Source organism: Anopheles ziemanni, chromosome 3 (genome assembly GCF_943734765.1).
Source record: "Anopheles ziemanni chromosome 3, idAnoZiCoDA_A2_x.2, whole genome shotgun sequence".
NCBI lineage: Eukaryota > Metazoa > Arthropoda > Insecta > Diptera > Culicidae > Anopheles > Anopheles ziemanni.
This window is the reverse complement of record NC_080706.1, coordinates 35,740,977-35,754,578: the sequence shown is the minus strand read 5'-3', so window position 1 is coordinate 35,754,578 and position 13,602 is coordinate 35,740,977. Positions and strand designations below refer to the sequence as shown.

General features: G+C 37.4%; 1 protein-coding gene across 1 annotated transcript; it reads right to left on the bottom strand.

The window, feature by feature from the left end:
* Positions 1-476: 476 nt before the first annotated feature.
* Positions 477-2,164, bottom strand: LOC131286410 (developmentally-regulated GTP-binding protein 2). Its single transcript, XM_058315356.1, has 3 exons — positions 1,878-2,164; positions 944-1,809; positions 477-870 (listed from the first exon to the last, which is right to left on the bottom strand). The coding sequence occupies exons 1-3, from the start codon at positions 1,939-1,941 to the stop codon at positions 709-711; spliced, it is 1,092 nt and encodes a 363-aa protein (XP_058171339.1). The 5' UTR covers positions 1,942-2,164; the 3' UTR covers positions 477-708.
* Positions 2,165-13,602: the final 11,438 nt, after the last annotated feature.

Here is a 13,602-nt window from a genome sequence, read left to right as displayed (position 1 = left end):
GCGAGGAGGAAAGCTAGGAAATTGGTCAAAGAGATATGTGTGCGCGTGTGTTTGTGTGCATGAACTACAACGGTGCGAGGCTTTGCAAGATGAGTTAAAATATTTACAAGAGTGCAGTGGCAATGAAACAAAAACAAAGTCTAATGATCGACCCAATGTGCGGTAAGGGAAACCTGTAAAGGAGTAAATTGTGTAAATAAAACCTGGATTGGACAAAAAAACTCCGTTCTGTTTGTCTATTCCGTAACCCTATTCGAATGCCTTCCCCGTTAACGTATTTGTGCGTAAGAAATTATAGTCCATTGGGCACCATCTCCGAGTCCACGTAGATAGCCTCCTAACTATTTGTTTCTATTTGGGAATTCGGGAAATTATGTGGTTCAAGCATTTGATTTATGTTGAGCATAGAGCAGCTTATTCTTCCATGAAACCATTTCCGTACGTCCAACGTTTATCCTTTGCCCAGCATTATTCAGTTTTATTCAATTTTTGTTCTCATAGTTTAGGCTGTTTTTATTCAACGTTTATGTTCGAACTTGACGGAGAGTAAAGAGAAAATATATCAGTACACGGGATGGGGCGTTGGGGGAGGGGAGCAAACGGCAGCGAAGCCGTTGCACATCCGTCGTAACCGTACACACCCCACTGTTCTGGAAGATTATTTCACAAACCAAATCCAGAGATTAGGCCGGCGGCGGGCTGTAGCGGTTACTTTTTAACAATCTGAATAACATCCTCGTCTTGCATCACGTGCGAAATGCCGACCCGCTGGGGCGAGTACTTGGTCGAGGTACCCCAAACCAGCCCGTACTTGAACTGGGGCGCTAGCGTTCGATGAATTGCGTGGCACACGTGTTCCACGGAGACACCCTAATGGGGATGGGGGAAAAAAAGAACTTGTAATGGAACGTAAGTGTAGAGGACAAAAATCCCACAAGCTTACCCGGCGAAGAATGAGTCCATCGTCAAAGTCTGGTGGCGCACCGGGTTTCTTGGTGTACACGCGAATCAGCTGTAGGTGCTCCCAGAGCACCTCCAGCAGATAGTCCAGGTTTAGGTGCATGTTGCAGCTGACGACGACCGAAAACGGCTGTCGAGCCAGCCGGTCCACCTCCTCGATCGAGATTTGATCGATCTTGTTGTACACGTAGATGCACGGTAGGTAGATCCTGTTGCCGGACACGACGTCGATGAACTCGTCCTCGGTGCAGTCCTCCCGGAACAGTACCTCCGCGTTGAAGATCTTGAACGAGTGCAGAATCGTCTGGACCATCTTCTCGTTGCAGCGCGTCAGTGGACAGGTGGCGTTGAAGCTGACGCCACCGCCCTTCTTGATCTTGAAGTAGATGTTTGGCTTGCGCTTGTTCAGCCGCAGCCCGACCGACTCCAGCTCGTACTCGAGCAGGTCCCGGTGCACGTTCGGTTTGGTGGCGTCCAGCATCATCAGCACCAGGTCGGCCGTGCGGGCCACCGCAATCACCTGCCGACCGCGACCCTTGCCCTGTGCGGCACCCTCGATGATACCGGGCAGATCGAGCAGCTGTATGTTGGCACCCTTGTACTCGATCACACCCGGAATGCAGGTGAGCGTCGTGAACTCATAGTTGGCGGCCTCACTCTCGGTCTTGGTGAGCGTCGAGAGCAGGGTGGATTTACCGACCGACGGAAACCCGATCAGCGCGATACGGGCATCTCCGGACTTGAGCACATCGAACCCTTCACCCTTTTCGCCCTTCTTCGACGGTTCCAGCAGCTGCGACCGGTACTTGGCTAGTTTCGCCTTCAGCAATCCCAGATGGTACTCGGTTGCTGTGAACGGTAGGAAGTGACTTAGTGGACTGTTGAACTCGGTGGGCCGACTGCACCCTAAAGCATACCTTTATTTTTCTGAGTCTTTGCAATTTCCTTTTCGATGTCGGATATCTTTTCGAGGATTCCCATGGTGGTGACGATGAAGGCAGATGAGGCTGATGGCTGGTGCTACGTGGTAAGCGATTCAACAAAACGGGATGCTTTAGCAAACGCGACCGGTGGTTGGAATGAACCGAAACACCGAAACAAATTGACCCCACCGCCTCGATCGGAGCACTCCTAACATCGGACCGCAAGTGGTAAATGTTGCAAATCGGTCTTTTTTTTGCTGGAAAACTGACAGACCATCGAAAAATCGGTCCTCGTTTGTTATGAACTTTTGGCAGAATCTGGCATCAACAAGCTGCAATAACCTTGGTCTCAACTTGAAATGGGGCATTTGTGGCAGTGCGAATTCTCGCATAACTTTTTTGCTCCTTAATCCATCTCAACAAATGACCCCTCAAACGAAAGTCATGTAATTTTCTCTCAAGTATGTTATCACATTTTACACGGTATTGAGTCTCGAGGCGATGACTGTTTAATAGATTAAGATTCGGATTTCATAACCCGGATCGTCGAATGGATTTGAATCGAAAGATTTAAATCCCACCACTAGTTTTGAGGATTTGACAGATTATGAGCCAACCAAGCTCACTAAGGTAAAGCTTATTGGATGCTTGAAGCTTAGGTAGAAGATCCTTGTTAGGAATGAAATATTTCGAATTTAAAGAATAAAAATAGTTACGCTATCATACTTCACTATGTTCACCGAGTATAAGGCAACTGTTTGTATGGGTGAAACTAGAATGAACCAATGAAGTAAATAATAAAATATTAGAGTTATTAAAAGCGTATTTAACTGCATCAGATATCGAAAAACTTTGTTTGAAAGTAAGTGAATACTAACTTTTTTAACAAATGTAATTTAAACAAAAGTGATAATTTTTTTTTTGCTATTATTAATCGTTTCTGTACTGAAAACACGAAACAGCACATTCGTATTTGGAATGAGGAAATAAAAAAAAGTAAAACAATAACGTTTGTAAGCAGCAAGTAATTTTGAATTGGGAATTGGCATGGGCATCATCGGCTACAGTTGAAAAAAAAGGTTTTACCAACAGTTTAAGTCCTAAAAAATAGAGTTGGAATGATTTAAAAGCTAGGTCAGTGTGCATTGCCTATTGTAGCGATTCGACCAAACTCATGAATAGTTAATTCGTAATACGAGCATTTGGTGGATTTCAGTGGATTAAATTGGTTCGAATGTTGCCATCCTCTATTCCAGTGGTTGAATTTGATTGATTTATTTTCATATAAGCTAAACGTTTTAAGCTACGAATCCGTACGCACTGAAACAAAACTGTATAAACGCACAGCCTACCGTGGTTGTTGAGAAATTAGTCTACCAAACTTCGCATCAAGTAGTCTTATTGTGGAAAATGTAACAAAAATGTTTATAAATCAAACGCAGCACCCATTTAGAATCAATTGTTTATGAGACGAGATGGCTTGCAGATGTGATATTATTCGCTCTCGCTCAAAAAGGCGCTCAACCCAAACAACAACTATACTTAGCGCCTTTCTGAACTTTATATTTTGCAGAAAGAAAAGGTCTTCAACGACAATGGGAAATGTGGTGGGGAAATGTGTAGATTGCCAACGAAAATCAACAAATAGACGCGAAGGATTTAAAACATTGTTCACCATCTTAGACAACGACAAATATGGCTATACAGCGGAAGAAAAAGAACGCAGGAGGAACACCCAGATTCCAATATATTACAAATATAGGTATAGAGATAGAAATTATAGGCCTGTAAGTAGATATAAACAACTTTTTCGTATAATAAGATGTTTTTAGATTGAAGAATGGTATTTAAGCAACTTTCGTTTTATTTATTTTCAGATCACGAAGAAACCGAGACTCTCGGATATTGATGAAAATGAGGAAATTTTCTTCTGATGTTTAATAGTTTTTCAGTAATCGATTAATTATGTATTTAGTTTTCTCTCTTTCTTTTCTTTTCTTCTTTTTTTTTAAAATGTAATTTAATAATAATCGGGTAAAGGCAAAATGAAGCCTCGTGTGCCGTGTCTACTGGTTTTGCTGTATGCATACAGCCTTTGCCTCGGCACACGGAAAGATGTGCCTTGATTATGGCAACCTTCGCCGTTGAAGCCCTAACTGCGGCGGGTAATGCGGTAATAGCAGCCTCTTTTCCGAAAACGTGGCTTTACAAATCCGATTCGATGCACTCTTTCTAACACTGCATATCTTCAAGCATTTGCAAGCATATTAGACTACTCTCAAAGAAAATCAGTCTCTAAAATTAAAAAAACAAAAATTATTTTTTATAAAAAAATTATTGATTGGTCCTTTGGGGATGTTCCGACCAAAATATTCCCAAAGAAGATCAGTCTCTAAAAAAACACAAAAAAAAATTTTATAAAAAAATTATTGATTGGTCCTTTTGGGATGTTCCGATCAGAATATTCCCAAAGAAGATCAGTCTCTAAAACTAAAAAAAAAAATATTTTTTATAAAAAAATTATTGAGCGGTCCTTTGGGGATGTTCCAATCCGAATATTCCCAAAGAAGATCAGTCTCTAAAATCAAAAAAAAAAATTTTATAAAAAAATATTGAGTGGTCCTTCGGGGATTTTCTGATCAGAATATTCCAAAAGAAGATCAATCTTTAAAACTCAAAAAAAAACATTTTTTTTATATAAAATATAGAGTGGTCCTTTGGGGATGTTCCAATCAGAATATTCCCAAAGAAGACCAGTCTGTAAAATAAAAAAAAAACTGCAAAATTATTCAGTGGTCCATCAATTGCATATCTTTGGGGGTGTTCCGATATGCCTTCCAAATGTCTGAGAAAAAGGTGTGCTAGAAAGAGTGCATTGCAATGCATTTCTAAAGCTACATTTGGTGAAAAGAGGCAGCTATTACCGAATTACCGGCGGCAGTTACGGCTTCAACGGCGAAGATTCCCATAATCAATGAACATCTTCCCGTATGCCGAGGCAATGGATGATCTTGCTACTATGTAGCAAAACCAAGAAACACGACGCCCGAAGCTTCATTAACCCTTTAACCGATTACATTTGAGTATTCCAAACTAAAAAAAAAATAAAAAAAGAAAAAAATAAAAATACTCATGTCCCAGGAGTTTTCTTAGTGGGTAGGAATCCCACACTACCCATTCTCTTAGGAGAATGGGTGTCTTGATCGGGGATAACACTTGCCCTCCCGAACCAGAAGATCTTTCTCCTGGTAAAATAACAAAAAAGAAAAAAAAAACGATTTCTCTCTTTTCAGAAATGGAACCAGCGCGTTGTATCGAATGAATAAATGAAAACATCCCTAGATGAATGTATGGAAGCTCCTTATGAAAACAAACTTTTCCTAGACATGTTTAGTTCGATTCACTTTCTATATGTGTATAAGATGCAACACTAGTTAATTCGTAATACGGAGCATTTGGTGGGTTTCAGTGGATTAAATTGGTTCGAATGTTGCCATCCTCTCTTCCAGTGGTTGAAATTGATTCATTTATTTTCATATATACTAAACGTTTTGAGCTACGAATCCGCACGCACTGAAACAAAACTATATAAACGCACAGCCTACCGTGGTTGTTGAGAAATTAAAAAAATGGGAAATTAGTCAACCAAACTTCGCATCAAGTAGTCTGATTGTGGAAAATGTAACAAAAATGTTTATAAATCAAACGCAGCACCCATTTAGAATCAATTGTTTATGAGACGAGATGGCTTGCAGATGTGATATTATTCGCTCCCGCTCAAAAAGGCGCCCAACCCAAACAACAACTATACTTAGCGCCTTTCTGAACTTTATATTTTGCAGAAAGAAAAGGTCTTCACCGACAATGGGAAATGTGGTGGGGAAATGTGTAGATTGCCAACGAAAATCAACAAATAGACGCGAAGGATTTAAAACATTGTTCACCATCTTAGACAACGACAAATATGGCTATACAGCGGAAGAAAAAGAACGCAGGAGGAACACCCAGATTCCAATATATTACAAATATAGGTATAGAGATAGAAATTATAGGCCTGTAAGTAGATATAAACAACTTTTTCGTATAATAAGGTGTTTTTAGATTGAGGAATGGTATTTAAGCAACTTTCGTTTTATTTATTTTCAGATCACGAAGAAACCGAGACTCTCGGATATTGATGAAAATGAGGAAATTTTCTTCTGATGTTTAATAGTTTTTCAGTAATCGATTAATTATGTATTTAGTTTTCTCTCTTTCTTTTCTTTTCTTCTTTTTTTTAAAAATGTAATTTAATAATAATCGGGTAAAGGCAAAATGAAGCCTCGTGTGCCGTGTCTACTGGTTTTGCTGTATGCATACAGCCTTTGCCTCGGCACACGGAAAGATGTGCCTTGATTATGGCAACCTTCGCCGTTGAAGCCCTAACTGCGGCGGGTAATGCGGTAATAGCAGCCTCTTTTCCGAAAACGTGGCTTTACAAATCCGATTCGATGCACTCTTTCTAACACTGCATATCTTCAAGCATTTGCAAGCATATTAGAATACTCTCAAAGAAGATCAGTCTCTAAAATTAAAAAAACAAAAATTATTTTTTATAAAACAATTTATTGATTGGTCCTTTGGGGATGTTCCGACCAAAATATTCCCAAAGAAGATCAGTCTCTAAAAAAACACAAAAAAAATTTTATAAAAAAATTATTGATTGGTCCTTTTGGGATGTTCCGATCAGAATATTCCCAAAGAAGATCAGTCTCTAAAACTAAAAAAAAAAATATTTTTTATAAAAAAATTATTGAGCGGTCCTTTGGGGATGTTCCAATCCGTATATTCCCAAAGAAGATCAGTCTCTAAAATCAAAAAAAAAATTTTATAAAAAAATATTGAGTGGTCCTTCGGGGATTTTCTGATCAGAATATTCCAAAAGAAGATCAATCTTTAAAACTCAAAAAAAAAAACATTTTTTTTATATAAAATATAGAGTGGTCCTTTGGGGATGTTCCAATCAGAATATTCCCAAAGAAGACCAGTCTGTAAAATAAAAAAAAAAAACTGCAAAATTATTCAGTGGTCCATCAATTGCATATCTTTGGGGGTGTTCCGATATGCCTTCCAAATGTCTGAGAAAAAGGTGTGCTAGAAAGAGTGCATTGCAATGCATTTCTAAAGCTACATTTGGTGAAAAGAGGCAGCTATTACCGAATTACCGGCGGCAGTTACGGCTTCAACGGCGAAGATTCCCATAATCAATGAACATCTTCCCGTATGCCAAGGCAATGGATGATCTTGCTACTATGTAGCAAAACCAAGAAACACGACGCCCGAAGCTTCATTAACCCTTTAACCGATTACATTTGAGTATTCCAAACTAAAAAAAAAGATAAAAAAAAGAAAAAAATAAAAATACTCATGTCCCAGGAGTTTTCTTAGTGGGTAGGAATCCCACACTACCCATTCTCTTAGGAGAATTCTCTTAGGAGAATGGGTGTCTTGATCGGGGATAACACTTGCCCTCCCGTACCAGAAGATCTTTCTCCTGGTAAAATAACAAAAAAGAAAAAAAAAACGATTTCTCTCTTTTCAGAACCGGAACCAGCGCGTTGTATCGAATGAATAGATGAAAACATCCCTAGATGAATGTATGGAAGCTCCTTATGAAAACAAACTTTTCCTCGACATGTTTAGTTCGATTCACTTTCTATATGTGTATAAGATGCAACACTAGTCAATTCGCGATACGAGCATTTGGTGGATTTCAGTGGATTAAATTGGTTCGAATGTTGCCATCCTCTCTTCTAGTGGTTGAATTTGATTCATTTATTTTCATATATACTAAACGTTTTGAGCTACGAATCCGCACGCACTGAAACAAAACTATATAAACGCACAGCCTACCGTGGTTGTTGAGAAATTAAAAAAATGGGAAATTAGTCAACCAAACTTCGCATCAAGTAGTCTGATTGTGGAAAATGTAACAAAAATGTTTATAAATCAAACGCAGCACCCATTTAGAATCAATTGTTTATGAGACGAGATGGCTTGCAGATGTGATATTATTCGCTCCCGCTCAAAAAGGCGCTCAACCCAAACAACAACTATACTTAGCGCCTTTCTGGACTTTATATTTTGCAGAAAGAAAAGGTCTTCACCGACAATGGGAAATGTGGTGGGGAAATGTGTAGATTGCCAACGAAAATCAACAAATAGACGCGAAGGATTTAAAACATTGTTCACCATCTTAGACAACGACAAATATGGCTATACAGCGGAAGAAAAAGAACGCAGGAGGAACACCCAGATTCCAATATATTACAAATATAGGTATAGAGATAGAAATTATAGGCCTGTAAGTAGATATAAACAACTTTTTCGTATAATAAGGTGTTTTTAGATTGAAGAATGGTATTTAAGCAACTTTCGTTTTATTTATTTTCAGATCACGAAGAAACCGAGACTCTCGGATATTGATGAAAATGAGGAAATTTTCTTCTGATGTTTAATAGTTTTTCAGTAATCGATTAATTATGTATTTAGTTTTCTCTCTTTCTTTTCTTTTCTTCTTTTTTTTAAAAATGTAATTTAATAATAATCGGGTAAAGGGAAAATGAAGCCTCGTGTGCCGTGTCTACTGGTTTTGCTGTATGCATACAGCCTTTGCCTCGGCACACGGAAAGATGTGCCTTGATTATGGCAACCTTCGCCATTGAAGCCCTAACTGCGGCGGGTAATGCGGTAATAGCAGCCTCTTTTCCGAAAACGTGGCTTTACAAATCCGATACGATGCACTCTTTCTAACACTGCATATCTTCAAGCATTTGCAAGCATATTAGAATACTCTCAAAGAAGATCAGTCTCTAAAATTAAAAAAACAAAAATTATTTTTTATAAAAAAATTTATTGATTGGTCCTTTGGGGATGTTCCGACCAAAATATTCCCAAAGAAGATCAGTCTCTAAAAAAACACAAAAAAAATTTTATAAAAAAATTATTGATTGGTCCTTTTGGGATGTTCCGATCAGAATATTCCCAAAGAAGATCAGTCTCTAAAACTAAAAAAAAAAATATTTTTTATAAAAAAATTATTGAGCGGTCCTTTGGGGATGTTCCAATCCGTATATTCCCAAAGAAGATCAGTCTCTAAAATCAAAAAAAAAAAATTTTATAAAAAAATATTGAGTGGTCCTTCGGGGATTTTCTGATCAGAATATTCCAAAAGAAGATCAATCTTTAAAACTCAAAAAAAAAACATTTTTTTTATATAAAATATAGAGTGGTCCTTTGGGGATGTTCCAATCAGAATATTCCCAAAGAAGACCAGTCTGTAAAATAAAAAAAAAACTGCAAAATTATTCAGTGGTCCATCAATTGCATATCTTTGGGGGTGTTCCGATATGCCTTCCAAATGTCTGAGAAAAAGGTGTGCTAGAAAGAGTGCATTGCAATGCATTTCTAAAGCTACATTTGGTGAAAAGAGGCAGCTATTACCGAATTACCGGCGGCAGTTACGGCTTGAACGGCGAAGATTCCCATAATCAATGAACATCTTCCCGTATGCCGAGGCAATGGATGATCTTGCTACTATGTAGCAAAACCAAGAAACACGACGCCCGAAGCTTCATTAACCCTTTAACCGATTACATTTGAGTATTCCAAACTAAAAAAAAAAGATAAAAAAAAGAAAAAAATAAAAATACTCATGTCCCAGGAGTTTTCTTAGTGGGTAGGAATCCCACACTACCCATTCTCTTAGGAGAATGGGTGTCTTGATCGGGGATAACACTTGCCCTCCCGAACCAGAAGATCTTTCTCCTGGTAAAATAACAAAAAAGAAAAAAAAAACGATTTCTCTCTTTTCAGAAACGGAACCAGCGCGTTGTATCGAATGAATAAATGAAAACATCCCTAGATGAATGTATGGAAGCTCCTTATGAAAACAAACTTTTCCTCGACATGTTTAGTTCGATTCACTTTCTATATGTGTATAAGATGCAACACTAGTTAATTCGTAATACGGAGCATTTGGTGGGTTTCAGTGGATTAAATTGGTTCGAATGTTGCCATCCTCTCTTCCAGTGGTTGAAATTGATTCATTTATTTTCATATATACTAAACAAAACTGTATAAACGCACAGCCTACCGTGGTTGTTGAGAAATTGAAAAATTTGGAAATTAGTCTACCAAACTTCGCATCAAGTAGTCTTATTGTGGAAAATGTAACAAAAATGTTTATAAATCAAACGCAGCACCCATTTAGAATCAATTGTTTATGAGACGAGATGGCTTGCAGATGTGATATTATTCGCTCCCGCTCAAAAAGGCGCTCAACCCAAACAACAACTATACTTAGCGCCTTTCTGGACTTTATATTTTGCAGAAAGAAAAGGTCTTCACCGACAATGGGAAATGTGGTGGGGAAATGTGTAGATTGCCAACGAAAATCAACAAATAGACGCGAAGGATTTAAAACATTGTTCACCATCTTAGACAACGACAAATATGGCTATACAGCGGAAGAAAAAGAACGCAGGAGGAACACCCAGATTCCAATATATTACAAATATAGGTATAGAGATAGAAATTATAGGCCTGTAAGTAGATATAAACAACTTTTTCGTATAATAAGGTGTTTTTAGATTGAAGAATGGTATTTAAGCAACTTTCGTTTTATTTATTTTCAGATCACGAAGAAACCGAGACTCTCGGATATTGATGAAAATGAGGAAATTTTCTTCTGATGTTTAATAGTTTTTCAGTAATCGATTAATTATGTATTTAGTTTTCTCTCTTTCTTTTCTTTTCTTCTTTTTTTTTAAAATGTAATTTAATAATAATCGGGTAAAGGCAAAATGAAGCCTCGTGTGCCGTGTCTACTGGTTTTGCTGTATGCATACAGCCTTTGCCTCGGCACACGGAAAGATGTGCCTTGATTATGGCAACCTTCGCCATTGAAGCCCTAACTGCGGCGGGTAATGCGGTAATAGCAGCCTCTTTTCCGAAAACGTGGCTTTACAAATCCGATACGATGCACTCTTTCTAACACTGCATATCTTCAAGCATTTGCAAGCATATTAGAATACTCTCAAAGAAGATCAGTCTCTAAAATTAAAAAAACAAAAATTATTTTTTATAAAAAAATTTATTGATTGGTCCTTTGGGGATGTTCCGACCAAAATATTCCCAAAGAAGATCAGTCTCTAAAAAAACACAAAAAAAATTTTATAAAAAATTATTGATTGGTCCTTTTGGGATGTTCCGATCAGAATATTCCCAAAGAAGATCAGTCTCTAAAACTAAAAAAAAAATATTTTTTATAAAAAAATTATTGAGCGGTCCTTTGGGGATGTTCCAATCCGTATATTCCCAAAGAAGATCAGTCTCTAAAATAAAAAAAAAAATTTTATAAAAAAATATTGAGTGGTCCTTGGGGGATTTTCTGATCAGAATATTCCAAAAGAAGATCAATCTTTAAAACTCAAAAAAAAAACATTTTTTTTATATAAAATATAGAGTGGTCCTTTGGGGATGTTCCAATCAGAATATTCCCAAAGAAGACCAGTCTGTAAAATAAAAAAAAAACTGCAAAATTATTCAGTGGTCCATCAATTGCATATCTTTGGGGGTGTTCCGATATGCCTTCCAAATGTCTGAGAAAAAGGTGTGCTAGAAAGAGTGCATTGCAATGCATTTCTAAAGCTACATTTGGTGAAAAGAGGCAGCTATTACCGAATTACCGGCGGCAGTTACGGCTTCAACGGCGAAGATTCCCATAATCAATGAACATCTTCCCGTATGCCAAGGCAATGGATGATCTTGCTACTATGTAGCAAAACCAAGAAACACGACGCCCGAAGCTTCATTAACCCTTTAACCGATTACATTTGAGTATTCCAAACTAAAAAAAAAGATAAAAAAAGAAAAAAATAAAAATTCTCATGTCCCAGGAGTTTTCTTAGTGGGTAGGAATCCCACACTACCCATTCTCTTAGGAGAATGGGTGTCTTGATCGGGGATAACACTTGCCCTCCCGAACCAGAAGATCTTTCTCCTGGTAAAATAACAAAAAAGAAAAAAAAACGATTTCTCTCTTTTCAGAAACGGAACCAGCGCGTTGTATCGAATTTGGGGAATTATGTTTGAAATTTTGCTCATTTCACAATTTTGAAAAAAACGAGGAGGACGATTAAATGAAAGCATTTCTAGATCAATGTATGGAAACGCCTCCAGAGGAAGTACCAACCGGACCGAACGATATGTATATATTATTATTATAAATAAGTCAAAACAATAAAACCAACAAAAAATGTTTCCTGCATGGAAATAATTATTTTGGAAAGAAAAGGTATCCAGAACCCAGCTCATACAAACTAGTGCGAATGGGTATACGTTTTTGCCAGGTGTAGTCAGAAATAGGTGTTATAAACGCACAGTCACGTTGTCCAAAGAGTTCTTTTTTGAGGTGTACCGTAAGTGTAAACAGAATTGTTTTACACTTCTTTTCAGAATTCTGTTTACACCTAGATTGCATATGAAATCTGCTGTAAAAGAAGGGACAAAAGAATTCTGAAAAGAAGAGCGAGCAGTTGTGAAGAGAATTCTTTTACACCAAAATAACACCAAAATTTCTCGTTGGGCACTTTCCAGCTTTCCACCCGGTAATGAAGAGGAAACTAATCTTTACTTCAAATTGCATTATTAAGTTAAAAAAAACTAGTTTGTATTCTTTTCTTGTGGTAGTGTTAGAAATTATATTGCAGCTGATATAAAAACTGTGAAAAAGAGTGAGATCACCAGTAATATAATGTTTTATGATGTTATCTTTATGACTATCCCCGACGAACCATTTTATATCATTCAGAAATAAAACAAATAACAGAAAATTTCGCAAACCGCTAATGACGAGGACAATGTAATTAGTGAGTGTTTTTTTTTTTTACTTTTATTTATTATAGTACATAGTTTCGAATTTTTTTCTTTTCCATTGCGTAATTTTTATTTCCTTCTTACGCTGTTCTGTGTTTGTTTGATTTTTTATGATTTAGTTTCGAATTACTGCGACACTACATCGGATGTTACGGTTCTTTTTCATTTTGCTAGTTTTGCCTCTCCTGTCCACACATTCGCAACTGTTTTACCTTCTTAAGCGATACGATGTATATGTAACTAAGATCAAATCTTGCCCTTCCTTTACTTTTACTATATTAATATTTATATTTATATTTACATAAACCATAATTAACTTTGTTAGCATCTTATCTGCTCCCCCTTTCTTTCTCTCTCGCTTATGCTAGGTTTATATCTTGCAGCTAGTTGCCTTTCGCTGCTGCACACTGCTTTGAGCAGGGTTAGTGTGTTCATTTTCATTACTTTATAATTCATCTCGTTAGCATTACCGTTACCATAATTAAACGAAATTTCTGAATGCTGTGCACACTGCAAATTTGTTTGCGCACGTTTCCGTTTGTATTCCCATCAAAACATTAACACATTAACTTGTTTGGATGCCTGCTGCGGCATCGGTTTCACATGCACGGTCAGTTTTGAGCTAAAATGTAGTTTTATTTCCTCTTGTACCAACCGGTCGTACTTTGAAGTGAATTTAACCTGCAAAAAAAGTGCAGCCAGACAGTTTTTTGCAGCATGCGCTTGTACACCATTAAAGACAGAGCTTTTGGTTTGTAAACATGCAATTGAACAACATAAATTATTCTGCAATGAAATGATT

Bases quoted from the DNA above. Each gene is read 5' to 3' on its own strand.
- LOC131286410 (XM_058315356.1), bottom strand. From the start codon at position 1,941: ATGGGAATCCTCGAAAAGATATCCGACATCGAAAAGGAAATTGCAAAG. The intron at 1,810-1,877 runs GTATGCTTTAGG...TACCGTTCACAG, and splicing joins AAAGACTCAGAAAAATAAAG to CAACCGAGTACCATCTGGGA. The intron at 871-943 runs GTAAGCTTGTGG...CATCCCCATTAG, and splicing joins ATGGACTCATTCTTCGCCGG to GGTGTCTCCGTGGAACACGT.